The sequence below is a fragment of the Carcharodon carcharias genome, chromosome 20 (genome assembly GCF_017639515.1).
Source record: "Carcharodon carcharias isolate sCarCar2 chromosome 20, sCarCar2.pri, whole genome shotgun sequence".
NCBI lineage: Eukaryota > Metazoa > Chordata > Chondrichthyes > Lamniformes > Lamnidae > Carcharodon > Carcharodon carcharias.
Genome location: NC_054486.1, coordinates 33,354,658 through 33,381,375, shown reverse-complemented (window position 1 = coordinate 33,381,375; position 26,718 = coordinate 33,354,658). Strand labels below are relative to the sequence as shown.

General features: G+C 43.1%; 1 protein-coding gene across 2 annotated transcripts in view; it reads right to left on the bottom strand.

Annotated features, from left to right (window-relative positions):
* rtf1 (RTF1 homolog, Paf1/RNA polymerase II complex component) overlaps nucleotides 1–26,718 on the bottom strand; it is an 89,727-nt gene that overhangs the window by 42,507 nt on the left and 20,502 nt on the right. Inside the window, exons 2-3 of one of the 2 annotated variants that reach the window (XM_041214683.1) lie at nucleotides 9,070–9,180; nucleotides 733–880 (exon numbers count right to left, since the gene is read on the bottom strand). In XM_041214683.1, coding sequence (XP_041070617.1) covers nucleotides 733–880; nucleotides 9,070–9,180 — 259 coding nt within the window. Of the gene's footprint in view, nucleotides 1–732; nucleotides 881–9,069; nucleotides 9,181–26,718 lie in introns of those variants that run through there. The other variant, XM_041214684.1, reaches the window with a different exon arrangement.

Sequence of the window (26,718 nt, the reverse complement as noted above, 5' to 3'; positions counted from 1 at the left end):
GAATTTCCTCCCAAAGCTTCTTTGCCTCTCTCTCCACTTTCAAGATGCTACTTGAAACCTATCTCTGATCAGGCTTTTAGTCACTTATCCTACTATCTGTCCCCTCATATGGCTTGGTTTCAAATCTTGTTTGGTAATGTCTCTGAAATGCCTTGGGGCATTAAAAACACTATACAAATCAAGTTCTTGCTGTTAAGTTCTGCTCTGAAGTCATATGGACTTAAAACGTTAACTCTGTTTCTCCCTCCACAGGTGCTACCAGACCTGCTGAGTTTTTCCAGCATTTTCTGCTTTTATTTTAGATTTCCAGCATCTGCAGTATTTTGCTTTTTAGAGATGGACTCTCCCTTGGTTTGGTGAATTGCCACTGTCAAAGTACTCTACTGCCTCTAACCCCTTCCACTCATGCCCCTATGCATCACTGACCTCTAACCCCTTCCATTCACACCTTATAATCCACTGACCTCTAACCCTTTCCATTCACTGCCGTGCCCCAGTGCCACTTCTGCACGAGTGACAGTGTGTCAGAAAGTAGTATGTAACTGCCATCTTGTAACCAGGCCAGAAAGTTAAAAGCGACATAGCCTGCAACAGAGCAAGGATGGAAATTTGCATGTGTTGGCAGCACTGCTGCACTATATGAATTATTCTCATTAATTGAAGCACAAAGTGGACAGTCATTAATTACAGCTATACTTGGGTGTAATTTACTGAAGAATTCCAATGGTTTACCTTCCTCTGGTGCAGAGCTATCACCGGAGCTGTCTTCAGCTGAGCTGCCAGATGATGCCGCCTTGTTCACCGCTCTCTTGGTGGCTGGTTTCTTCTCCACACCCTTGCCTTTTCCCTTCTTTTTGGTCTTGCTGCCTCCCACTGTCCACTGAAAAGGAAAACATGCTGTCAACTAAAATGTCCCTGTTAGCGACAGGAGCCTCCTCTGATAAAGGTCCCAGGCAGTGTAGCCCTGGTAGCTGCACAGCAAGCATCACTTGTGTTGAAAAGAGGCTTTAATTTTCTGCTACTGGGACCTTCCACTTAACAACATAAAACCAGCTGGAAATCACAATCACAGCATCAAGAGGCATTACAACTAATGGTCTTGTAATGGAGCATTTAGCTAAGGGGCATCATGACAGCGTATTGCATACTAGATCCCAGTGTTCTGTTCTGAGTGGCCTTTTACTGGTTAAATCTATATTGTTCTGTCCTGAAAAATAGTGGGAACACCATGCACAAGTATTCCCTCTGCTCAGGTACAGCACAGATTAGATTCAGAGTAAAGCTCCCTCGTAAGTTAACAATGTGCTTCAACACTTAGACAGGAATATGCCCTATTAGACAGGCAATTTTTCCCATTTCTGACACCAATTATTCTGTGGCCTTACATGGTACAAAATCAGAAGTGGATCAGGAATAGTCAGATAAGGCTTCAAGATCCTACAGGCAGTACGCAGCCAAAACATTAATCCCAGCATGACCCCACCACTGAACATCAAGCCATTGTTTCCAGGACTGTTACTGACCTCATCACCTCTGGAGATCTTCCTTCCACAGCTTCCAATCTCAGTCTTCCAACCTCGGACGGCCCGCTTCTACCTCCTACCTAAAATCCACAAACAGGAATGTCCCGGCAGACCGAACATGTCAGCCTGTTTCCTGCCCCCTGGAACTCATTTCTTGCTATCTTGACTCCATTCTCTCTCCCCTTGTCCAGTCCCTTCCCACCTATATCCGCAATTCCTCTGACACCTTACATCATATCAACAATTTCCAGTTCCCTGGCCCCAACCACCTCCTCTTCACTGTGGACATCCAACCTCTCTACACCTCCATCCCCCACCGGGATGGTCTGACGGCTCTCCGCTTCTTCCTCGAACAGAGGCCCGAACAATCCCCGTCCACCACTACTCTCCGCCGTCTGGCTGAACTTGTTCTCTCACTGAACAATTTCTCCTTAAACTCCTCTCATTTACACCAAATTAAAGGTGTGGCTATGGGCACCCTCTTGGGCCCCAGTTTTGTCTGTCTCTTTATGGGGTATGTGGAACATTCTTTGTTCCAGTCCTACTCCGGCCCCCTCCCACAACTCTTTCTCCGGTAAATCGATGACTGCTTCGATGCCGCTTCATGCTCTCGTCTGGACATGTCTTTCTTCTTCCATAACCGAGGTTTTCCACCCACGGTGGTTGACAGGGCCCTCAAACATGTCCAGCCCATCTCCCGTGCATCCGCCCTCACACCTTTCTCTCCCTCCCAGAACCATGATAGGGTCCCCCTTGTCCTCACTTATCACCCCACCAGCCTCCGCATTCAAAGGATCATCTTCCACCATTTCCGCCAACTCCAGCGAGATGCCACCACCAAACACATCTTCCCTTCATCCCCTTGTCAGCATTCCGCAGTGATCGTTCCCTCCGGGACACCCTGGTCCAGTCCTCAATCACCTCAACCCCCTCCCACTGTACCTTCCCATGCAACCGCAAAAGGTGTAACACCTGCCCCTTTACTTCTCCTCTCCTCACTGTCCAAGGGCCCAAACACTCCTTTCAAGTGAAGCAGCATTTCACTTGCACTTCCCTCTACGGCATTCGCTGCTCCCAGTGCAGTTTCCTCTACATTGGAGAGACCAAACGCAGACTGGGTGACCGCTTTGCGGAACACCTTCGGTCTGTCCGCAAGCATGACCTAGACCTCCCTGTCGCTTGCCATTTCAACACTCCACGCTGCTCTCATGCCCACATGTCCGTCCTTGGCCTGCTGCAATGTTCCAGTGAAACTCAACGCAAACTGGAGGAACAGCACCTCATCTTCCGACTAGGCACTTTAGTCTTCCGGACTGAATACTGAATTCAACAATTTTAGATCATGAACTCTCTCCTCCAACCCAACCCCTTTCCGATCCCCCTTTTTTCCAATAATTTATATAAGTTTTTCTTTTCCCACCTATTTCCATTATTTTTAAATGTATTTCCATCCATTGTTTTATCTCTACCTTTTAGCCTTTTGTGATTCCTTCACCCCACCCCATCCCCACTAGGGCTATCTGTACCTTGCTTGTCCTGCTTTCTATCCTTAATTAGCACATTCCTTAGATAATATCACTACCTACAACACCTCTTTGTTCTTTTGTTTATGACATCTTTTGATAATCTTCACCTATCACTGGCCCTCTATCCAGCTCTACTTGTCCCATCCCCCCTTAAACCAGCTTATATTTCACCTATTTTCCCTTAGTTCTGTTGAAGAGTCATATAGACTCGAAACATTAACTGTGCTCCTCTGCACAGATGCTGTCAGACCGGCTGAGTTTTTCCAGCTATTTTTATTTTTGTTTTGGATTTCCAGCATCCACAGTTTTTTGCTTTTATATTAAAACATTAATCCCACTAGCCCTTGGACGTGAAAGGGCTGTGTCAAATACCAGTGCTTGTACAAACATACCAGTGTTGAAACTCAGGATGGGAAGAGGTACATTAAACTGAAACCAGCACTCAGCATGCTGAATGAATTAACATTTACTTGTTAATTGAAGTGACACCCTGAAATGACTCAATCTTTCAATGCTCGCCCGTCACATTTTGAAATCCACACTCAGTGCCATGCGCCGCCATATGAACACACTCGACCTCTCTCTCCAGCAGCACCGCCGTACCCTTTTTCAAAGCTGCGCGTGCCCCCAGTTTCATTTTATTCTTCGGCTCATCCGACGCCTCAACAAGAAACTTTTTCTCTTTCTCTCAAGTGCTAAGGAACGCAAGCTCCAACAACTCATCGACACCAACACCCATCTAGGACCCTCCACCCCTGCCTGTCCCTCCGGCCCCACCCCATCTTCCAATCCCAGCCCCAGCTGTGTATTCACTATACCCCCCGACCTTCCCCTCTCCGATGCTGAACGTTTAGTGCTCAGCAAAGGACTTAGTTTCATACCCTTACGCCCTCACCTCAATGAATTTCGGGCTCGGCATGATGCTGAACTCTTCTTCCGCCGTCTTCGTCTCCGGGTTCACTTCTTTGGGCAGGAGTCCTCTCCCCATTCAACGGATCCTTTCACCCACCTCCAATATTCTCCCTCCACCTGGACCCCTCCCTCTGGATTCTTACCTTCTCTTGATCTTTTCATTGAGAACTGTCGGCGCGACATTAATTGTCTCAATTTCTCTGCTCCTCTCACCCATTCTAATCTCTCTCTCTGAACTTACTGCACTCCATTCTCTCAGGTCCAACCCTGACATTGTCATCAAACCCGCTGACAAGGGTGGTGCTGTTGTTGTCTGGCGCACTGACCTCTACCTCGCGGAGGCTGAGCGTCAACTTGCAGACACTTCCTCCTACCTCTCCCTGGACCATGACCCCACCACTGAACATCAAGCCATTGTTTCCAGGACTGTCACTGACCTCATCTCCTCTGGGGATCTTCCTCCCACAGCTTCCAACCTGATAGTCGCCCAACCTCGGACGGCCCGCTTCTATCTCCTACCCAAAATCCACAAACAGAACTGCCCCGGTAGACCGACCATCTCAGCTTGCTCCTGCCCCATAGAACTCATTTCTCGTTATCTTGACTCCCTTCTCTCTCCCCTTGTCCAGTCCCTTCCCACCTACATCCGTGATTCCTCTGACACCTTACGTCACATCAACAATTTCCAGTTCCCTGGCCCCAACCGCTTCCTCTTCACCATGGACGTCCAATCCCTCTACACCTCCATCCCCCACCAGGATGGTCTGAGGGCCCTTAGCTTCTTCCTCAAACAGAGGCCTGAACAATCCCCATCCACCACTACTCTCTTCCGTCTGGCTGAACTTGTTCTCACACTGAACAATTTCTCCTTCAACTCCTCCAAATAAAAGGTGTGGCTATGGGTACCCGCATGGGCCCCAGCTATGCCTGTCTCTTTATGGGGTATGTGGAACATTCCTTGTTCCAGTCCTACTCCGGCCCCCTTCCACAAGTCTTTCTCCGGTACATCGATGATTACTTCGGTGCTGCTTCATGCTCTCGTCAGGACTTGGAAAAATTTATTAATTTTGCTTCCAATCTCCACCCCTCCATCATTTTCACGTGGTCCATCTCTGAAACTTCCCTTCCCTTCCTTGACCTCTCTGTCTCAATCTCTGGTGATAGACTGTCCACCAATATCCATTACAAACCCACCGACTCCCACAGCTACCTCGACTACAGCTCCTCACACCCCGTTCCACCCCATTCTCTCAGTACCTTCGCCTCCGTCGCATCTGTTCCGATGATGCTACCTTCAAAAACAGCTCCTCTGACATGTCCTCCTTCTTCCTTAACCGAGGTTTTCCACCCACGGTCGTTGACAGGGCCCTCAACCGTGTCCGGCCCATCTCCCGCGCATCCGCCCTCACACCTTCTCCTCCCTCCCAGAAACATGATAGGGTCCCCCTTATCCTCACTTATCACCCCACCAGCCTCCACATTCAAAGGATCATCCTCCGCCATTTCCGCCAACTCCAGCATGATGCCACCACCAAGCACATCTTCCCTTCACCCCACCTATCAGCATTCTGTAGGGATCGCTCCCTCCGGGACACCCTGGTCCACTCCTCCATCACCCCCTATTCCTCAACCCCCTCCTATGGCACCACCCCATGCCCACATAAAAGATGCAACACCTGCCCCTTCACTTCCTCTCTCCTCACTGTCCAAGGGCCCAAACACTCCTTTCAAGTGAAGCAGCATTTCACTTGCATTTCCCCCAACTTAGTCTACTGCATTCGTTGCTCCCAATGTGGTCTCCTCCACATTGGAGAGACCAAACGTAAACTGGGCAACCGCTTTGCAGAACACCTGAGGTCTGTCCGCAAGAATGACCCAAACCTCCCTGTCGCTTGCCATTTTAACACTCCACCCTGCTCTCTTGCCCACATGTCTGTCCTTGGCTTGCTGCATTGTTCCAGTGAAGCCCAACGCAAACTGGAGGAACAACACGTCATCTTCCGACTAGGCACTTTACAGCCTTCTGGACTGAATATTGAATTCAACAACTTTAGGTCTTGAGCTCCCTCCCCCATCCCCACTCCCTTTCTGTTTCCCCCTTCCTTTTGTTTTTTTCCAATAAATTGTATGGATTTTTCTTTTCCCACCTATTTCCATTATTTTTAAATATCTTTAAATCTTTTGTGCTCTCCCCACCCCCACTAGAGCTGTGTCTTGGGTGCCCTACCATCCATTCTTAATTAGCACATTCATTTAGATAATATCACCAATTTAACACCTATGTGTTCTTTTGTTCTGTTGTTTGTGACATCTTTTGGTGATCTGCTTCTATCACTGCTTGTTTGTCCCTGCGGCCACGCTGGCCCCCTCCACTTCTCTCTCTCTCTCCCCGTCCCCCCACACACCTTAAACCAGCTTACATTTCAACTCTTTCTTGGACTCGAACTCAAGTTCTGTCGAAGGATCATGAGGACTCGAAACGTCAACTCTTTTCTTCTCCGCCGATGCTGCCAGACCTGCTGAGTTTTTCCAGGTAATTCTGTTTTTGTTTTGAATTTCCAGCATCCGCAGTTTTTTTGTTTTTATATTAATGCTCGCCCTTTGTTGTTTGACAACTGAGAAATTCTAGTGACTACATCCAGACATACAAGGACCATTAAAAGGACACAAACGAGAGCCAACCAGTGATATAAAGGGCCACCTTCTGTGCCCAGCTGTGAACACATGGCATATGCTGATAATTACACCGTCCTGTGCAGTTTATCATCATGAAGTACTGTGAATGCTTTGAGCTCATATGGACTGAGATTCCCATGTTGCTTTTATGGAAGTGAACCAATGCAGTGGTTAGAAGTCAAGAAAAGCTCCACAGGAAGACTTCCATTCCAAAGAGTTTTCTTCCCTGCCACTTGAATTTCCTGTGCAAGTCCTCACTCCATCCCCAGGGGATAAGTCATAGGAACATAGGGGCGGGAATAGGCCATTTGGCTTGTCAAGTTGGCTCCGGCATTCAAACAGATCATGGCTGATCATCTAACTCTTTTCCCCCTCACCATCCCCATATCCCTTAATGTCATTAATATCCAGAAATCTATCAATTTCTGTCTTGAACATGCTCAAATGATGAGCTTCCACAGCCCTTTGGGGTAGAGAATTCCAAAGAGTCACCACCCTCTGAATAAAGAAATTCCTCATCTCAGTCTTAAATGGCCTGGCCCCTATTCTGAGATTGTCTCCCCTGGTTCTAAACCCACCAGCCAGGGGAAACATTCTATCCACATCAATCCTGTCATCCTGTAAGAGTTTTGTAAGTTTCAGTGAGATTACCTCTCATTCTTTGAAACTAGAGAGAATACAGGCCTAGTTTCCTCAATCTCTCCTCAAAAGACAAGTCCACCATCCCAGGGATTCACCTGGTGAACCTCCACTGCACTCCCTCCATATCAACATATCCTTCCTTAGATAAGGAGACCAAAACTGTACACAATTCTCCAGGTGTGGTCTCACCAAGGCTCTATGGAGTTGCAGCAAGACATATTTACTCCTGTTCTTAAATCCCCTTAAGATAAAGGCCAACATACCATTTGCCTTCCTAATTGTTTGTTGTACCTGCAAGCTAGCTTTTAGTGACACATAGACAAGGTCCCTTTGGACATCAACACGTCCCAATCTCTCACCATTTAAGAAATACTCTGCCTGTTTTTTCTACCGAAGTGGATAACTTCACACTTATTCATATTATATTCCATCTGCCATGTTCTTGCCCACTCACTTAGCCTGTCTAAATCTCCTCGAATCTTCCTTGCATCCTCCGCACAACTTACGTTCCCACTTAATTTTGTGTCATCAACAAATTTGGAAATATTACATTTGATCCCCACATCCAAATCATTTATATAGATTGTGAACAACTGCAGTCCCATCACTGATCCATATGATACCCCATTAGTCACAGCCTGCCATCCTAAGAACGACCTGTTTATTCGTATTCTGTTTTTGTCTCTTAACCAATTCTCAATCCAGACCAATAAATTTTCCCCAATCCCATGTGCTCTAATTTTATTTACTAGCCTATTGTGTGGGACCTTATCAAAAGCCTTCTGAAAATCCAAATACACCACAAACATTAGTTCTCTTTTATTAATGCCACAGGTAACATCCTCAAAAAAAACTCCAACAGGTTTGTCAAACATGATTCCCCTTTCAGAAATCCATGTTGACTCTGCCCAATCAACATTAATTTTCTTTAAGTGTCCAGTTACCACATCCTTTATAATCTTCTTACATTTTCCCTACTAATGACATCAAACTAACAGGTCTGTCATTCTCTGTTTCCTGCCTTCTTAAATAGAGGGGTTACATTTGTTACTTTCCAGTCAACAGGCACCTTTCCAGAATTTGTAGAATTTTGAAAGATAACCACCAATGCATCCACTATTTCTATAACAACCTCCCTCAACCCTCTGGGATGTAGTTCATCTTGTCCAGTGGATTTATCAACTTTTAATCCAAGTAATTTTTTGAGTACTAGCTCTTTATTAATACTAATTTCTCTGTGAAGAGGAAGATACAGAAAATCTCCCAGTGATACTTACAAGTCAGGTGAGACTTGAACCAAGCCTTCCATCAGAGCTGCCAGCTGGTAGGTCTGAGCAGCCTTGACTCAAATATTCCACCTGTATTGGAAGAGGGGGCAGGACAGAGAGAAGAGTGTACCAGGTCTCTGAACTGTGACCCCCCTGGTTGCACAATGACCCTGAGGGTCACAGAACCACTCCACAGCATTTTTCAGCATGCCTGAGGTACTAATACACCCTTGATATATAAATAACCACTAAGAACTCTGACATACCAATGACGTTGCCTTACAACCCTGTCATATGACACTGCACATTGCAGTCCCAATGCAGTAGGGTGTGACAGGCTGAAGGTTGTACTGGGTGCGCCCAGAACACTGAAGCTGATATAATAAAACCATGTGAAGGTGGTGAGTTCAGAGTAACACCAAAAGAAATCACCTCCCACCATCCCACAACCTTTACAAATACTCACACCCAGCAATTTACATTTTTCTCGATGTTTAATAGAGACAAGGGTACATGGCTCACCTCATCGCCACTGTCCGAGGTTTCCGAATCTGACGATGCCGACGGTTTGCTTGCCTGCTGCTCCTGCTGCTCTGGCTCACTCCGCTTCCTCTTAGCCAATGACAGCAGCTCCTGAATGAGTCAAGAGACACATTAAATCAGTTAACAGTTTTGCCTCCTGATAATTAACTAAACCCTGCCTAACCCACCAAACCTAATCGGAAGGAAAGCATTTATCAAGGGTGAGAGCGGCCAAAAACAGAAAGGACCAGAAAATCAGTGGCCGACAAAGAAGTTTGAAATTTTTTGTGACAAGAATCACATAATTGTAGCACTTTTTATGATCTCTGGTGAAATGCAAATGCTTCAAATAGGTAGAATTATTAGGCTTCAAGTAGGTAGAAAAAATAGTGTTCCCTTTACCTTCTATTAACGTCAAGACTGGATCAATGTATTCGTATCAAATCACTAAAGTGAACTGAGCATTCCAGTATTCAATGCAGTTTGTGTGTAACACAGGTTGAAGTCCATACTAAGAACAGAGAACGACCTTACTGGATTATGTCCATGTGATGCAAAGCGAAGGACTATGACAGTGCTTCGCAAACTACTTTACAATGTGACCTCATGTTAACTTACCCTCAACTTCTCAAGGTGAATTAGGGATGAGCAGCAAATGCTGGCCTGGCCAGCGACGTCTACATACCGTCAATGAATATATAAAAAGAATTACGCTTGGACATTAGCTCCCAGATGCCAGCAAAAACAAATCAGCAATGAAGCAACATTCAGTCTATGATTATTGAAGTGCAGGTATCACATATCATATAAATATGAAAATCTGGACTCAAAGCAATCTGTAAAAATGTTATTTTATACACACAAGTTTCAGCCAAATTCTTCATATTCCCTGGTGATAGAAGACTCAGTGAAGCCCCTCTGCCCCTCCATCCCACACAAAAGCTCCTCTTCCTAACAATCCTCCCCCACACACACTCATTCAGTAGCCTCTCTCCCCAACACCCCCCTCACTGACTCAGCAGACCCTATTTCCAACACTACCGGAGACTCAGGCTCCATTGCTCCCTCACCACCCCCAACTCCCCAGGCCTGCAGGATGGCTCCACCAAGTGGTCAGCAGTAGAGTGCATCCTCCCCAAGGAGGGAGTGTTGGCAGCCAGGTCCAGGCTGGCACAAGTTTGAGTGGCGTCTACTCGAGTCCTGCTCCCAGCCTTGCAGAGATCTTCCAGGCCAAGACACTCTCCTCCCGGCTTTGGCCGCATTGGAGGCGGTGGCCAAGGGGAGGAAGTTAGAAAAAAAACCTAAAAGGTCAGAATCTCATTATCCAAAAGTCAGAATTCCACCAAAATATCTTATTGCTGGTTTATGGCTCCAAACTGAGCAAGTAAATACTGGGGATAAAACCAGGTCTGAGAGCAAACCTGGGGGTGAGAGAGGGGGACAGAGAAGTTAAAACCAGGCTTGTGAGCAGACCCACGGGCGAGTGAGAGGATAAAACCAGGCCTGAGAATGAATTAGTGGGAGGAGAGTTAGATGCCAGAGCTTCAAGATCAACAAAAAAAAATCAAGGAATAATGTCACAAGACAGCAGGTAGGTGATAGGGATTAGTGAATAATGCAGCTTTGTTTTTGCTTCATGTTAGGGAGATGGGTCAAAAAGAGCTAAGAATCTAACTTATTACTTTATTAAATTGATAAACTTACATAACCTAATCTGTAGAATTGTTCAAACAATAATTTTAATTAATTAACCATACAATTTAGATAGACAAGGCAGGGCAGGTCATGTGCCGCAGTTACAGCATTTGGAAGTTTCAGAACAGCATTGATGTCCTGGCAACCAGATCTGCAGTGTCTGCAGCCTGAGGAACTTCAGCTCAGAGTTATAGAGCTGGAGGTCAAGCTGCAGACAATGCAAGGCATCAGGGAGGGGAACAGTTACCTGGACACTTTGTTCTGAGAGACAGTCATATCTCTTAAGTTAAGTAGAATTTAGTGATGGTCAATGGTCAGGGACACGAGGCTGTGACAGAGTCAGGTAGGTTTGGAGATCCAGGATTTTAGCCTAACAAGTACAAGGCGTTTGCTGACTGTGTGGATGAGAACAAAGACTGCAGGGAGGTTGACAAATAGACCATTGAACATGGTACAGGATAGCATGGCAAAAATACTGCTCTCTGCAGCCAACAACTAGAATTCTAAAAGCTGCACTGCCTGCCCGGTGTCAGGGTATGGGACATCTCATAGCTGGGGAAGAATTTGGGAGTGGGAAAGGATAGGATCCAGTTATCATGGGGGTCAGGTGAAGGGAAAGTTAGAAACCTAAAAGAGAAAACTTGAGACATATAAGTATTGTGATTTGGATAAAGACAAGTAGAGTTGGTCAGAAAGGAATAGAGTCTAACAGTGAATATGGTCCGTGCAAAGAGTACTGGTAAAGAAGGTCAAATTTAAGGCCCTTTATCTGAATACACAAAGCATTCATAACAAGGTAGACAAACTTGCATCACAAATACAAATAAATGGGTTTTGATCTAATCACCACAGAAGCAAGATGACCAGGACTGGGAAATTATAGATCCAAGATACACAACATTTCAAAAAAATAAGCCAAATGGAGGAGGAGGAAGAATAGCTCTGATAATAAAGGATGATATAAGGACAGCAGTAAGAAAGGAGCTTCACTCAGAAGATCAAGAAGTGGAATCTGTAGGGGTGGGGGTTAGGGGCAAGGATCAGAAATGCTGGTGGTGGTATTTACAGGCCACCTAACAATTATACTGTTTAATGGCCAGGAAGCAGCGGGTATTTTCAAGTTGACAGGCTGTAACTAGTGCAGTATTGCAAGGATCAGTGTTGGAGCCTCAGCTATTTGCAATATATATGAATGACTTAGACAAAGACACTGAGAGCAATATATCTAATCTAACTGACAATACAAAGTTAGGTGGAATACAAGCTATGAGGAACACACACAGAGGCTGCTATGAGATATCGACCAAAGAGACTTTTTTGTCATCAGGACAATTCGCAAGAAAATACGAATGTCAGGGGAAACAACATATTTATACTGTATGAGGAGAGAGACTGATTAGTAGAGAGGTTGCCATGGAGAATGCACCAGTTGGTGACTGACAATTAACTGCCTAGCATTTATTTGAAATTTAAACCAGGCAACTTGACTCTGATTGGTCAAGACATTGCCCTGGAGAATGAACCAGCAAATGGCTACCACTTATTTGTGTTTAGCTGAAACAGGCACAATGTATGTACACGTTCTTTCTGTCTACAAACAACATTATTATTAATACATGTAGCTTCAAGTACATAAATGTGCCACACTGTAAGCCCAACTGACAAATTTAAATTGGTTGTCAGCATAGTTCTTAGCACGCTGAGGATTATTTAGCAAATGTTGTCCAATCGTGAGATCACATCTAATGTTGGACACTGTGTTTTGAGTTTTGCAAGTATGAGCTTGTTGGGTATGGTCTGTATCTTGCTCTTTGCAAACAGTGGAAGGGACATGCTGTTTGATATGATCCAACAGTCTTTGAGATGTATGGCCTACATGCCTAGCATCACACTGGCACTGAAATTCATATGCCACGTTACTCACTTGTGTGATAGGCAGGACTTTTTTTGGCTTAACGACAGCATCCTGTTAGTGGCGAATACCTCTTGTGTTGCCACTGCATTGTAGCAGCGTGAAACAGCAAACTTCACCTGTTGCTCAAATTTTTGAGATACCTTACCCTTCCAGAGTAATCTGTGATAGACTGGGCACTTTTCAGGACCGAAAGTGACTGCACATGATATACTGCATGAAATGATCTGATCAGAGTAGCTATTATCCTGCAGGGTGTCTTTGATGCACCCTATTTCAGCATCAAGCTTGCATGGTGAGCAAATGACTCAGGCCTTATTTACAAGGTTGCCAATAAGGCCAATCTTACAGCACGCAAAATTGTAAGAGTCCCAACTTGTGTACTGACCAGTGAAGGTAGGCTTGTGATATGCTGTGGTAGAAAACCCCTGGCAGGTTTCTCAGCTAGTACGTCAAGGAAAGGGAGTTCATTTGACTGCTCCATTTGCTAGGTGAATTTGAGTGTAGGATGGAGCCTATTAAGACATGCAAGGAAATTATTACATGCAGCTGCAAATTTAAATATGGCAAACATACCATCCACATATCAGAAATATGCAAGGGGTAGGAGGTTGGGTGTCATTCCATCGAAGACATGTTTCGTATGGAACCAAACAAAGATGTTTGCGTGAGCTGCGCCTAGAGGGCGTCACATGGCAACACCATCTATTTGGGCATACATAGTGTCATTAAAGAAGAACTCAACTGCGCAAGTTGCTGAGTTCATAAGCTCAGTGAATGCTGATTCATACAATGATGGAGTGTATAAATATGCTGTTTCCCTTGATATTGGTATTTTCTTGAAAATTGTCCTGATGAGTGTAAGATGAACAAGCTTTGACAATAAAGTCTCTTTTTCAGCAATACTCAAGTTCTGTGCTAGCAACCAACTAGATATAGACCAGCTAAGTGAATGGGAAACAGAGTGGCAGATGGTGCACAATGTATGGAAGTATGAGGTTATTCACTATGGTAGTAATAGAAAAGCAGAATCTTTTTTTTTAAAAAAAGGGCCTGAAACCTTTAAACATTGATGACTTGTGTACTTGTACTAGGAACAAAGTTAGCATGCGAGTCCAGCAAGCAATTAGGAAGGAAAATGGCATGTTGGCTTTTATTGCAAAGGGATTGGAATACAAGAATAAGTCAGTCTTGTTACAATTGTATGGTGCTTTGGTCAGACCACACCAGAAGTACTGTCTCCATATTTAAAGGAGGATATACTTGCTTTGGAGATGGCACAGCAAAGGTTAACTGGATTGGTTCATGGATTGAGAGGGTTGTTCATGATGAGAGATTGAGTAAATTGGAACTATACTCTTTCAAGTTTACAAGAATAAGAATTGATCTCATTGAAACATACAAGATTTTAAAAGGGTTTGACAGGGTAGACACTGTTTCCCCTGGCCGGGGAATCTAGAACATGGGGTCCCTGTCGCAGGATAAGGGGTCGATCATTTAGGCATGAGAGAAGAAATTTCTTCACTCTTTGAAACTCTCTACACCAGAGGGTTATGGATTGAGCATATTCAACATTGAGTTAGATAAATTTTTGGTGTCACAGGAAATCATAGGATATGGAGAGGTGGGGGAGGGGGGGGGAGGAGTGGAGTTGAGGCAGATATCAGCCATGATCATATTAAATGGCAATGATCAGGCTTGTGAAGCCATATTGTCTATTCCTGCTCCTATTTCATCTGTTCTGTTCAAATACTACACCAAACCCCCCACTGAGGGCAAAATGCAGCAGTTTATAAAATATTCAACTTTTAAAGTATTTCCTTCAGCCAACCCCTCCCTTTAGGCAGATGACCCAATCAGTGAGAATTTGTGCACCCACTCAATCAATGCAGCCACTCCAGAATTGCTCAGCAAGAGAATCATTGGAGTACCTCCCCCAACACAAACATCACTAGAATTGTCTACAGATGAAGAGATCCATTTGCAGTTAAGACTGTACATCTGGAGTTAGAAGTTGAGCACTCAGATTATGGCCTGTCCTGTCAATAACACAACTTCAAAACTCAGATGGAATCGTCTGAATGGATATGAAAAAGTAAGTAGTGCAGGTCGAGTATCCTTTATCTGTAAATCCTAAAACTGAACAGATCCAAAAACCGCACTTTTTTTGGAACCTCATTAATCTTTAGCGCAAGAAGTCTCTGATCCGAGCAGACATGACCCAACCGCAGGAAGTCTAGCTGTTGGTCTATATTGTTTACCTTGCAATTTTTGTCTGCACTGTTTACCTTGTGAACCCTCTCCTACAAGCAGACTTGCAGATGGCGCCATAGGTGGGAACTTATTACAGATATCCTGTATTTATTATTAAGTGGTAAATCTTATTTTCTAGCAATTTTTTTTTTACTTTAGACTATAACTAGCCTAGGCTTTGGCCATTGTAATTAAGTAGGCCTAAGCCAACATGCGGTATCTGAAAACCAAAATTATCTGAAATCTGAAACATGATCAGCATCAAAGGTTTCAGATAAAGGATACTCAACCTGTAACTCTAGAATCGGTTCCTATTGTTAAGTGTAAATGGTCCAACCTATTTACTTGAAACCTACTGACCAACAGGAGTTTCAGGTTTGTCCCTCAGGCATTGGCGCTGTTTGAAGCCCACTCTTTAAAGGTACATAAAAGAGCTAGAGTTTAATATCTTTTGTTCTAACTGGCTAGAATACTCAAGTTCTTTATATCAGTGTTTACTAAGGAAGAGGAATCTAACAAAATATCAGTAGAAAGCAGAGATAGTGGAGGTAATTGATTGTGGGAAAATTGAAAGGGAGGAAGTACTAGAAAAGCTGGCTGCGCTTAGGGTAGATAAGTTACCTGATTCACATGACTTGCATCCACTTGCTGAAGTGGGGTGGAGATAGCAGATGGGCTTGCCTCAATTTTTCAATCTTCCTTAGATATGGCAAGTGAATGACAGACGATTAGAGTGTCGCAAATATGACAATCTTATTCAAGAAGGGGTGCAAGGACATTCCTAGCAACTACAGACCTATCGCTAACATTAGTGGCGGGTAAGCTTTTAGAATCCATATTGAGGGCCAGAGAATGGAAGGGACAGAGAGAAAAACACCCAAGAATACACCAACAGTCAAGGCTAGATGTTACAAAGGTAACAAAAAGACAGAACTAAACGTTCTGTATCTGAGTGTGTAGCATTCATAAAGTAAATGGATCAATGGTACACATTCAAGTAAATAAATATAATCTGATAGCCATTACAGAGAAGTGGCTGAAGGATGACAAGGACTGGGCCCTGAATTTTAAGGGGTATATGACATTCACAAAGAATGGGAAGCTAGGTAAAGGTGGAGGGGCAGCACTGTTAATCAAGGATGGCATTGATGCAATAGTTAGAGATGACCTTAGTTCAGGAGATCAGAATGTAGAATCAGTTTGGATGGAGATAAGGAATAGTAGGGGAAGGAAGTCACTAGTGGGAGTGGTCTACAGGCCCTCTAACAGTAACCACAATGTAGGACAAAGTATCCAATAAGAAGTATTGGGTGCTTGTGATGAAGTGACAGCAATAATCATAGGTGAACCAACCAGACAGGTGGTTATATTAGACTTGGTATTGCATAATATGACAGAATTAATGACCTGAGTGAAAGCACCCCAAGGTAGCAGTGACCACCATATGACTGAATTTTATATCCAGTTTGAAAGAGAGAAGAATGGGTCTAAGACTAGTATTTTAAACTTACTTAAGGGCAACTATGTAAGCATGAAAGTGAACTGGGATACTAGGCTAGGGGCTAGATTAGAGAAGGGGATACTTCAGAATACTCTAAGTCTATTTCGATCATAAAGAAACATTCTAAGGGAAGGACCCACCATCTGTGGTTGATTAAAGGAGTTAAGGAAAGCTTCAAACTTAAGGAAAAAGCACATATCTGCGCAAAGATGAGTTGCAGGTCAGATGATTGGTCAGAATAAAACAAAAAGGCAGAGGGTGACTAAAAGATTGATCAGGAGAAAGAAATTAGGTATGAGAGGAAGCTAGCTAGAAATGTAAAAACGGATACTAAGAGTTTCGACAGGAATTTAAAAAGGAAAAAAGTAGTGAGTGTTGGTCCTCTAAGAGAATGACAATGGGGAGTTAATAGCAGATATAGAAAAATGGCGGCAGAAATGAACAAATATTTTGCTTCTGTCTTCACTATAGAGTATACAAAAAACTTTCCTGTAATAGCTGTAAATCAGGAGGTGGAGGGGAGAGAGGAACTTGGTGAAATTACAACCACTAGGGAAGCGACACTGAGCAAATTGATGGAGCTGCAGGCTGACAAGTCTCTGGATCCTGATGGACTTCATCCTAGGTCCTAGGGTCTTAAAATAGGTGGCTACTGAAGTAGTAGATGCGTTGGTGTTAATTTTCCAAAATTCACTAGATGCTGGATAGGTTTCATCAGACTGGAAAATAGCAAATATAGCCCCTCTATTCAAGAGGGGAGGGAGGCAGAAAACATGAAACTATAGGCCTGTTAGCTTGACATCTGTCATGGGGAAGGTGTTAAGATTCGAACATTGAGGTTGTTATAGCTGGGCACTTAGAGAAATTCAAGGTAATTGGGAAGAGTTGACATCGTTTTGTGAAAGGGAAATCATGTTTAACCAATTTATTGGAATTCTTTGAAGTAACATGTACTGTGGATAAAAGGGAACCTGTAGACATACTGTACTTGATTTCCAGAAGGAATTTGATAAGGTGCCACATCAAAGCTGGCTGCAGAAAATTAAAGTTCTTGGTATAGGGGGCAACATATTAACGTGGATAGATGATTGGCTGGCTGGCAGAAAACAGTATACGTAAATGTGTCCTTTTCTGATTTGCAGGGTGTAGTGCATGGAGTTTTACAGGGGTCTGTGCTGGGACCTCAACGTTTTACAATTTATATCAATGACTTAGATGAGGGGAGCAAAGATGTGGTAGTTAAATTAGCAAATGACACAGATAGGTAGGAAAATATGTTGTGAAGAGGACATAAGAGGGTTGCAGACAGATATAGATCTATAAGTTGAGTGAGTGGGCAAATGTGAAATTGTTCACTTTGACAGGAAGAAAAAAAAGGCTGAGTATTACTTAAACAGAGAACGACTGCAGAATTCCAAGGTGTAGGGGGATCTAGGTGTTCTATTGCATGTGTCATAAAAAGTCAATATGCAGATACAGCAAGTAATTAAGAAGGAATGCAATCCTTTATTACAAGAGGAATTGGAACAAAAAAGTAAGGATGTTATGCTTCAATAATACAGGGCATTGGTGAGACCACATCTTGAATACTGTGTGCTGTTTTGGTCTCTTAATGAAGGATGTAGATGCATTGGAGGCGGTTCAGGGGAGATTTACTAAATTGATACCTGGAATGAGCATGCAGGATAGGTTTGACAGACTGGGCTCGTTTCCACTGGAGTTTAAAAGAGTGAGGAGTAACTTGATCAAGTATAAAAGATTCTGAACAGTCCTGACAAGGTAGAAGTGGAAAGGGTGTTTCCTCTTGTGGTTGAGTCCAGAACTAGGGGGCACTGTTTGAAATTGGATTCGCCCTTTTAGGACAAGAGACGAGGGGAAATTTTCTCTCTCAAGGGTCATGCGATTTTGGAACACTGCCTCAGAAGGCAGTGGAGGCAGGGTCATTGAATATTTTAGTAACTATTTTCATATATAGATACTTCTCAGATACATCTCTAAATTGATTCCTATAGTTTGCTCGAGACCAGTTACTGACACAAAGCAATTGGGTCTGTCAGAACCTTGGCTTGTTCGGATTCATTTTTTTTGAAAATACGATCTTTGGTTGATTTTCAACTCAGCAGGACCTTCCCGTACCCATAATTCTTCATTAAGCTTAGCTCAATTCACTTAACAATACAATCAATATACAGTGCCCACCCAAAGGGATATATTGGCTTTGAGTACTTGAAACCTGTCCAGCTCATCTATGCAAGCGATGTCAAAGTGGTTACATTTATTTGGATGCTCCTAGCGCTTTCACTATTTAGTAATAGTTGTTGTATTTTCAATAATAATGCTGGAGTAAACTGGGCATCTGAACTTCCTTCTCATTTCTTGGGTTTCCAGTGCTCCTCTCTCTACCTTGTGGAAATTAAGATTCCGCCATTAACTCTTTCTCAAGAACTTAAATCAACACAACTGCCTACCCCACCTAGCATTCCTCCCTCCAAGGTCCTCCAGTCATTTAAAACTCTCTCCTACTCATTTCAACCTTTCCCTGCTCTATGAGCCTTACCCCATCACCTAGATTTCTCAGGTTCAAAAAATTTACAAGACACCAATATAGTGGCAGGACTCAGATGGCTGGCAACTCCCTCAGAAGCTCGTTTTGTGCCGTTGTTACTCTAGACTAGCTGCAAGGTCTGTTTATTTCCTCCTGAACAAGGTTAAACTGAGATACCACTTGCCCCCTCAGATGGATCCAAAATATCTCATGTCATATTTGAAGAGCAGACAGTGCTCCCCATGGTGTGCTGACCAATACCCATCCTTCATCCAACATCTAAAGGAATGATCTAGTCATTATCTCATTGATGTTTGTGGGACTTTGCTGTGTACAAAGTGGATCCTGCATATTCTAACACAGCAACAGTACACTACGCTTCAAATTACTTAATTGACTGTATAGCACTTTGGGACATTGAGGACATGCAAGGTGCTACAGAAACACAAGCTCTTTCTTTCCTCACCGCCAGGCTTGTCTACTCCAAATCTCTCCTCGCTAGCCTTTCACGCTCAAATCTCAAACTCTGAAGTTCATACCCTATACTGCACTAAATTCCACTCTACTAGCCTTCCCTCACTGACATACACATGCTTTCCAACCCCAATAACTTGCTAAAAATCCTCAATTTTAAATCCTGTTGGCTTACCTCACCTGATTACCATAACCTCCTCCAGCCCTGAAGCCACCTCGCCTTGCCAACCATTACAGGTCCACCTGAGTTCTTTGCTTTAGAATTCCCTCTCGCCCCAACCCTCCTCAAAATCTTGCTTATCAAGGCATTAGTTCACCTTACCCACCCTCTTCTTTCCAGGTTAGGTTTGTGTTTACACCAAATGTGTAGCAGCCAGAATCTCAGAATCTTTACAGTGCAGCAGGCCATTCGGCTCATCGAGTCTGCACTAGCTCTCTGAAAAAGCATTCCACCTAGTCCAACTCTCCTGCCTTATCCCTGTAACCTTGAACATTCTCTCTTTTCAGATAGCAATCCAATTCCTTTTTGAATACCTCAAATCGAACCTAGCCTCTGAGCAAGTTCGTTTCAGGCTCCAATCACCCTCTCAGTGAAAAATTTTTTCCTCCCATGGCTTACTCCTTTTGCCAATTATTTTGAATCTATGCCCTCTAGTTCTTATGCTCTCGAGTGGGAACAGTTTCTCACTATTTACTCTGTCCAAACCCCTTAGGTTCTTGAAAACGTCTATCAAGTCTCCTCTCAGCCTCTTTTTCTCCAAGGAAAACAGTCCCAACCTCTCCAATCTACCCTCATAGCTACAGTTCTTTATCCCTGGAATCATTCTTGTGAATTCCCTCTGTACGCTCTCCAATGCCATCACATCCTTCCTCAAGTATGCCACCCACAACTGGATGCAGTACTCCAGATGAGGCCTAACTAGTGTCTTATACAAGTTCAACATGAACTCCTTACTCTTGTACTTAACGCCCCAATAATAAAGCCTAAGCTAATATATGCTTTATTAACCGCTCTCTCAACATGTCCCATCTTCAGTGACTTATGCATATATACACTGAGGTCCCTCTGTTCCTGCACCTCCTTTAGAGTTTCTCCCTTTATTTTATTCTGTCTCTCCATATTCTTCCTGCCAAAATGAATCACTCTACACTTCCCTGCATTGAACTTCATCTACCACTTGTCTGCCCAACCCACCAATATGTCCATGTCCTTTTGAAGTTCAAGACTATCCCGATCACAGTTGGCAATGTTTCCAATCTTCATATCATCTGCAAATTTTGAAATCATGCCCTGAACACCACAGTCTTGGTCATTAATATATCTCAGGAAGAGCAAGGGTCCCAAACGCTGACCCCTGAGGAATCCCACTAAAAACCTTCCTCCAATCTGAAAAACAACCATCCATCATTACCCACTGTTTCCTGTCACTCAGCCAATTTCTTATCCAAGTACTGACTCTCCCTTTTATTCCATGATCTAGAAATTTTGCTCACAAGCCTGTGTGGCACTGTATCAAATGCCTTTTGAAAATCCATATACACCATATCAACAGTGCTGCCCTGGTCAACCCCTGCTCCGTAATCAAAAAACTCCAGCAAGTTAGTTAAACATGATTTTCCCGTAATGAATCCATGCTGGTTTTCCTTAATTATCCTGCACTTGCCCAAGCGACTACTGCTTTTGACCCAAACTACAGTTTCCACAAGTTTCCCTTACGGAGGTCAGCCTGTGACTTATTTTTATATTAAAGCCACGATAACACAAATAGGAAGAGTGAGCCATTTAGCCCTTCAAGCCATCACCGTCATTCAACAAGATCTTGGTTAATTTTCTACCTCAAATCCATCTTCCCACATTATCCCAATATCCCTCAATTCCATTTGTCTCCAAAACTCTATGACTTCATACTTGAATATACTCAACAAGTCAGCATCCACAGCCCTCTGGGGTAGAAAATTCCGAAGATGCACAATGAAGGAATTTTTCCTCATCTCAGTGCTAAACAGTCAACCCCTTATTCTGAGACTGAGACCTATATTCCAAACTCACCAGCCAGCAGAAGTATTTTCTCAGCATCTACCCTATGAAACCTTAAGAATTTTCTACATTTCAATTAGATCACCCCTCATTTTTCTAATTCCTTGAAAGTATAGGCCTAGTCTATGCAATCCCCTCATAAAGCAAGCTCTTCATCCCTGGAACCAGTCTAGTGAATCTCCCTTGCACTCCAAGGACAAGGATGTTTAGGAAAGGAGACCAAAAGTGTACTCAGTAGTCCTGGTATGGCCTCACCAATGCCCTATATAACTGCAGTAAGATTTCCTTACTCTTATACTCTAATCTGTAGCAACAAAAGCTAATGCACCACTTGCCTTCCTAATTACCTGCTGCACCTCTAAGTTAACTGTGATTCATGTACAAGGTCCCTCTAAATGCAAACATTTTCCAATCTCTTTCCATTTAAAAAATATTCTGCTTTTTAAATTTTTCCTACCAAAGTGGATAGTTTCACAATTAGCCACATTATATTCCCATCCACTCACCCAACCTGTCTATATCCCTCTGCAGCTTTTTGCATCCTCACCACTTATTTTCACATCTAACTTTATCACCAGCAAATTTGGATATGTTGCATTCAGTACTCTTATCTAAATTATGAAAGATTGTATATAGTTGAGGCCCACATACTTATTTTAATTCTTTCAAGGGATATGGGAGTTGTTCGCATAGCCAGCATTTGTTGCCGATCCCCAACTGCCCTTGAGAAAGTGATGGTGAGCCATCTTCTTGAACTGCTGCAGTCCATGTGACATAGATACACTCAGTGTTGTTCAAGAGTTCCAGGGTTTCGATCCAGCGACAGCGAAGGGAAGGCGATATAGTTCCAAGTCAGGACAGTGTATGGCTTGGAGGGGAACTTGCAGGTGATGGTGTTCCCATGTGTCTGCTGCCCATGTCCTTCTAGGTGGTAGAGGTCATGGGTTTGGAAGGCACTGTCAAGGGAGCTTTGGTGAGTTCCTGCAGTGCATCTTGTAGAAGGTATACAATGCTGCCACTATACTGGAGGGAATAAATGTTTCAATTGGTGGATGGAGTGCTTTGTCCTGAATGATGTCAAGCTTCTTGAGTGTTGTTGGAGCTGCACTCATCCAGGCAAGTGAAGAGTAATCCATCACACTCCTGACTTGCACCTTGTAGATGGTGGGCAACCTTTGGGGAATCAAGAAATGAGTTACTTGCCACAGAATTCCCAGCCTCTGATCTGCTCTTCCAGCAACTGTATTTATATGGCTAATCCAGTTGAGCTTCTGGTCAATGGTAAACCCCCAGGATGTTGGTGTGGGGGATTCAGTGATGGTAATGCCATTGAATGTCATGGGGAGATGGTTAGATTCTCTCTTGTTGAAGATGGTCATTGCCTGGCAAATATGTGGCATGAATTTCACCTGCCAATTGTCAGCCCAAGCCTGACTTGTCCAGGTCTTGCTGCACATGGACACAGACTGCTTCAGCATGAGTCATGAATGGTGCCCAACATTGTGCAATCATTAGCAAACACCCCCACTTCTGACCTTATGATGGAAGGAAGGTCATTGATGAAGCAGCTGAAGATGGTTGGGAATAGGATACTACCCAGAGGAATTCCTGCAACAATATCCTGGGATTGAAATCATTGACCTCCAAATACCACATGTATTTTCCTATGTGCTAGGTAAGCCTCCAGCCAGTGGAGAGTTTTCACATGCCACCATCCCCTACCCCACCATGGCAGATTGCTATTGGCTTCAATTTTGTCAGGGCTCCTTGATGCCACCCTCAGTCAAATGCTGCATCAACGTCAAGGACAGTCACTGTCACCTCACCTAAAGTTCAGCCCTTTTGTCCATATTTGGACCAAGGCTGTAATGAGCCAAGGGGCCCTCGTGGAATCCAAACTGAGCATCTGAGCTGTGTAATTGCTGCTTGATAGCACTGTCGACAACAATGATCCCTGGAGAAATTGTTCACTAATTCAGTGCCATAAAGACCTTATTTCCTACAGTGACAGTTATTAGCCTATAGTCATGACAGGAAACAGATTTGTACATGTGGTACAACCCTTAAAATCAAAAAGCAATCTAGCTTGGTAAAACTTCAAACAGATGCCTCAGACCTAAACCAGCATACAATCATACAACAGAGGAGGTGGTTATTTGAACTATTCCAGCTCTTTGAAAGAGCTACCCAAACAATCCCACTACCCAGGTCATGCCACAACCACCCTCCCTCCAATTACCTTGCATTTTTTTCTTTAAATTATTTATCTAATTCCCATTTGGGAGTTAGTACTGAATCTGGTTCTCCTACCCTTTTAGGATAGTGCATTCCAGATCAGGACAACCCTGCATTAAAAAAATTCATCATTCATCCAGTTCTTTTGCCTATTACTTTTTTTGTATCCTCTGGTTACCGGCCCATCTGCCAGTGGAAACAGCTTCTCTCTATTTATTATTCAATTTTAATCACTTCTATTAACCTTCGCTGCTCCAAGGAGCCATTCACAGAAATCCAGCAACAGCTCCAGTCCTAACAACAGATGAGCACTCTCACCAACACTTCCTCACACACATTTGAAAACAGGTAAGTGTTCCAAGTTTCTTTCCTCCAAATTGCTGGCACAGATCATTGATGGGCCACAGTTCAAGGATGATAAGAAGTACGCAATATTTCTCCAAGGTGCACATTAATTTGTGAGGCCAAGCTGTGGAGCACAGGAACCCTGCTGATTTAATCCTTCACTTAATTACAACACCACAACATTGCCATCTGACACCAGAACTCAGCACATGCTGAAGTCTGGTCTGTATCAGCTCATTTGAATCCTCATAACAACTGAGCCTTTGGGGGTGCTCTTCCTGTGTTTATAAATTCAATACTTCTTTTCACACTGACAACATGGTGGTGCTGTGGAGCAGGGCTCATAATGCCTACAGTATTGTATGGGAAAGAGTGTAACCACCAAACTGCACCTCCATGCTGTACAGTAACAGACCTATACCTCAGTTTAAACACTCACAGACTCACACCCCCACCACTATTGTACCGCAGTACTGTCCAGAGAGACACTTGTATCCACCACCACTGCGCTTGTTTCAGACAGTGACAGAGCTGTACGCGCCAGGAGCGTTGTTAGAAAATTACAGTGCTATACCCGCCATTACCGTGCTGCAATGTGAATATAGTAACTGACTACTGTCCCCACAAAAGGATGGGGAGCTTTAACACATTTTACAGAAATATTGTTTCAAACACCCCTACCCAAAAAACATGACAAGCCTACAATCCTCTCCCTGATGCCTCCTCAATTTACCATAGTCACAGAATGCATTATTCAACTCCATTTATGTCATAGAAGGACAAAATGATCTCCATCTATCCATATTTAATATTAAAAAGCTTCAATCTGCATGCATCACCTATCAGCAAAACCTCATTTCCTGTTGCCATATTCTTGTTAGCTCAATTGTCATGACTCTACCCTGCCCTCACAACATGTCCACATTTAGAATGAAAACTGTCCATGTAAACTTGTCATATTGTGATTATACACTTCCACCAGTGGGTTACTAATTTTGCAACACCCAGCTTTTCAGTGTGTACTACGGGGCGCTCCTCTGCTCAATCAACTCTACCTCTCTGCCTCCCAAATGCCTTAATAGTTAATTTAAAGTAACACTGAAGTATTACACAAAGATAACCAAGAGTATGAATTCAGTATGGGAACTGAATCAAGGCAGTGTCTTGATCCTGTCTTCTAACCTTGCTTCACCTAATAATAGTAATTGGTCTTCACTCCTTGTGGCAATACCACAGGAAATTGACCATTATATTAAATATTATAATTATACATATATTCATTAAATTATATCAATATTTTATTGTCTGCATGTACTTGCGGTATTTTCCTGTTTGCATTTCTCATTTACTTTTATGTAAACTGTCACTAATTATAGGCTGCAATCATCAGGTGGCACTGTATTATGTGGCCTGTAAATCAAAGGCCTTTGATAAGGTAGGCTTGTGACAAAGGTTAGGACATGAGGAATCCAGGAACAAATAGCTGAATGGATAGGAAGCTGGCTAAAAATTAAGGATAAAGGATTGTTACAATATTCAGATTGATTAAAGGTAGAAAACAATGTTCCATGAGGGTCAGCACTAAAATAACTTATTTATAACCTACATAAATTATTTGGAATTAGGAACAAGTAACTATCAAAAATTGCAGATAACAGACTTTGTAGTATAGCCAGTGAGAAAGAATGTAACGTAATAAAAGACACTAGAAATTTGTAGACTGGACAGTTAAGTGGCAATTGAACTTTAACATAGATAATATGTGAGGTGACACAATTCAATAGGAAGAATAGAAACATCAGTTACACCTTAGAAAACAAGAAACTGATTGCTATCAAAAACTGGATTTAGAGTACAGGTGAACAATCATTAAAAGCAGCAGCACAGGCTAGCAAAACAATTAAAAATGTTACCAAAGCGCTGGGATTTATTTCTAAGGGGATGGGGCTCAAAAGTAACAAAGTCATGTTGAACGTTTATTTGACCCTGCTTACACTGCCAACAGTATTGAACAGAGTTCTGACTTCCATACTACTAGAAGCACTGGAGAAAATTTACAAGGATAGCACGAGAGCTGAGGGATTAGAGCTATTAGGACAGATTGAACAGATTTGGGCTTTTTTCTTTGGAAAAGAGAAGACACAGAGGTGACCTGATAGGGGTCTTTAAAATTATGACTAGGTTGAACAGGGTAGATGTGGGATAATCCAAATCTAAGGCCCATAAAGGCAAGGTAGATTAATAAATCAAATAGGGAAATGAGGAGAAATATTTTGATAGTGGTTACAATGCAGAATTTGCTATCACAGGAGATAAACAGTTTAAATGCTTTCAAAAGGAAACTAGAGAAGCTCATAAGGAAACAGATATGGTGAAAGGCTGGGAAGAGGCTTGGAATGGGAGGAGACCCACGAATTAGAGTGAATGGTCTGTTTCTGTGCTAGATATTCCATGTGATTCTATGAAAGCTTGCTGGAAATTTAGTTGCTTTTTTTGTCTTCCATTTCTGAAATTGCATTAAAAATTGATAACATTTATCCATTGTCTTTTGATGCCTTAAAAGTTACTAGGAGTTGCCAGCCTCTCTGAAAAGTCGGCGATTGAGCAGGTGTCCTGTACCCAACATTCTTCCCTCAATCTCCATTAACAAA